This window comes from Penaeus monodon, chromosome 25 (assembly GCF_015228065.2).
Source record: "Penaeus monodon isolate SGIC_2016 chromosome 25, NSTDA_Pmon_1, whole genome shotgun sequence".
NCBI lineage: Eukaryota > Metazoa > Arthropoda > Malacostraca > Decapoda > Penaeidae > Penaeus > Penaeus monodon.
The window spans coordinates 39,911,142-39,913,242 of NC_051410.1; the positions used below are offsets into that span (position 1 = coordinate 39,911,142).

Sequence of the window (2,101 nt, forward strand, 5' to 3'; positions counted from 1 at the left end):
GCCAAAAGTTTTTCAAATTTAACAAGAACTATATTCATATAGAGTATAGCAATACCTAATCAAATTGTGAAATAAATCTAAGTATAGTTTATAGTGAAATGAGGAATGCGAAGAACTTATGTAATGCTGTTCTGGTTGGGAGTTTGAATAATTTTTCATGTGGTTCTGCTGAGTAAAAGTTATTTCTTGTAACAGAATATTTTGTTCATTTGTAAAAGTTCTCCTTTTAGAATGGCATAAACACAAGACACATATATTAATTTTTGTTGTACACCTCCTCATAGAATGACCAAGATGTCATGCTGGGAACACTCCTTGCATTGATCTATGCTCATCGACACTGCCAAGTTGTTGACAAAGAAGCTGTTACTATGTTGGATGCAAGGCTAAAAGAAGAAAGGAAAAGGGCTCCAGAAACTGTAAGTGGGGCATTAACTTATGTGACTTGTATCTTTTAATTTTGTTTGGAAGTTGTGTAAAATGATGGATGCTTGGGTGTAGTTACTGAAATTAGTGATGCCTTAAATTACTCTTAGTTTTTACCTTTCAGTGTTTGTATTATGCTGCCATGTTTCTTCTGCTCTCTGGAAAAGTAGACAAGGCGCGAGAATATGTTGACCGCATGTTGAAACTAAATCCTGAAGATCTTGCTGGGCTCTCATTAAAAGGCTGGGTGGAACTGTCTGCTGGTAGAGAGAGTAAAATAAAAAACACAGTTCAGCTGTTTGATGCTGTGCTTCAAAAGTAGGTGTCATAAATTATTTATTCTAGTCTTATGACTATTATCATATACAGAACTTTTGTATATAACAACCAAATGTTTAAATTGAATACATAAATGTTTGCATTTTTATATTATTGCTTAAAGTAGAAAATAATGTTTTAACATGCATATATATTATGTACGTTTTAACAGGATTTATGATTTAGCTTCTAAATCTTTAAAAATCATTTTCTTAGGTCTCCAAAGTATATTGATGCTCTCTTTGGAAAAGCAAAGTACTATGAAAATCGCAGTTCTTACAAAGAATCCATGGAAACTCTGAATCTCCTTGTTGTTGCATACCCTGATTTTACTGGACCACTTGTGGAAAAGATGAAGGTGTATCTCTCAGAACAAGAATGGGACCAGTCTATGGATGCAGCTACAAGGTATGTTTATTTAAAATTATATTTGACTTGGTGTCCAATTTTATTCTTTCATTGGACTCTGTCAGTGACCTGTTCATGAAATTATCGTCTTCGAAATACTAAATATACTCTCATTTTTTTGTCAGAGTTCTTAGTGTAGACTCTCACAATATTGAGGCCTTGAAGCATAAAACACTGTATGCACTGTGCCGCCAAGGTAACTATGATGAAGCATCTCAGGCGCTAAGAGATCTGTACAGTGAAATGGATAGAAGTGAGCCAAACAACGCATCTCTCTTTGTTCATATGGCTCAGTTGTTTTCAAGAATTGTAAGTATAATAAATGTGAAGTAAGTGAATCATTGTTACAAGACTAAAAGAAAGAATAGAATGAATATATTTTTAGTTCTTGTTCATTGCTTGAATATTGATAGATTACCTGTTTTATGAATGGATATTTATACCTAACAAATTTCTAGTGTGAAAGAAACAATTTTCTATTAGAAGAATCTTTTATTTTATTACTTAGATATTAATAGATTAACTTGTTTTATTAATATATATCTATGGCCAAAAAAATTTCTAGTGTGGAAGAAATCGTCTTGTGTTAGAAGAGACTTTCATGATGGCAAGCAAAGCTGCAAAAATTGATACAGGGAATGCAGAATACCTCACAGAAGTAGGTTATCAGTGTCTCTTACAAGGTCGGAACAAGGAAGCCACTAAGTATTACAAGAACGCTACTAAACTGGATGAATCATCTGTGGCAGCTCTTACAGGTTAGATGCCCTGATATGTGGTCATATGTACAGTGTAAAATAAAAAGAAGAATTTTGCATTTGTTGTTGTATCAATTCATATATCTTTTCATATACATGATTTCTGTATATCACTGTCTAATATGTGTATACAGTTGAACTTTCATTAAATTTATTTGTTTATATGTCACCATGCCACTTTAAAAGACCTA

General features: G+C 32.7%; 1 protein-coding gene across 1 annotated transcript in view; it reads left to right on the forward strand.

Annotated features, from left to right (window-relative positions):
- LOC119589260 (tetratricopeptide repeat protein 21B-like) overlaps positions 1 to 2,101 on the forward strand; it is a 10,568-nt gene that overhangs the window by 759 nt on the left and 7,708 nt on the right. Inside the window, exons 3-7 of the mRNA XM_037937879.1 lie at positions 285 to 419; positions 551 to 744; positions 961 to 1,152; positions 1,278 to 1,461; positions 1,718 to 1,910. Of these exons, the coding sequence (XP_037793807.1) occupies positions 285 to 419; positions 551 to 744; positions 961 to 1,152; positions 1,278 to 1,461; positions 1,718 to 1,910 (898 nt within the window). The remainder of the gene's footprint in view (positions 1 to 284; positions 420 to 550; positions 745 to 960; positions 1,153 to 1,277; positions 1,462 to 1,717; positions 1,911 to 2,101) is intronic.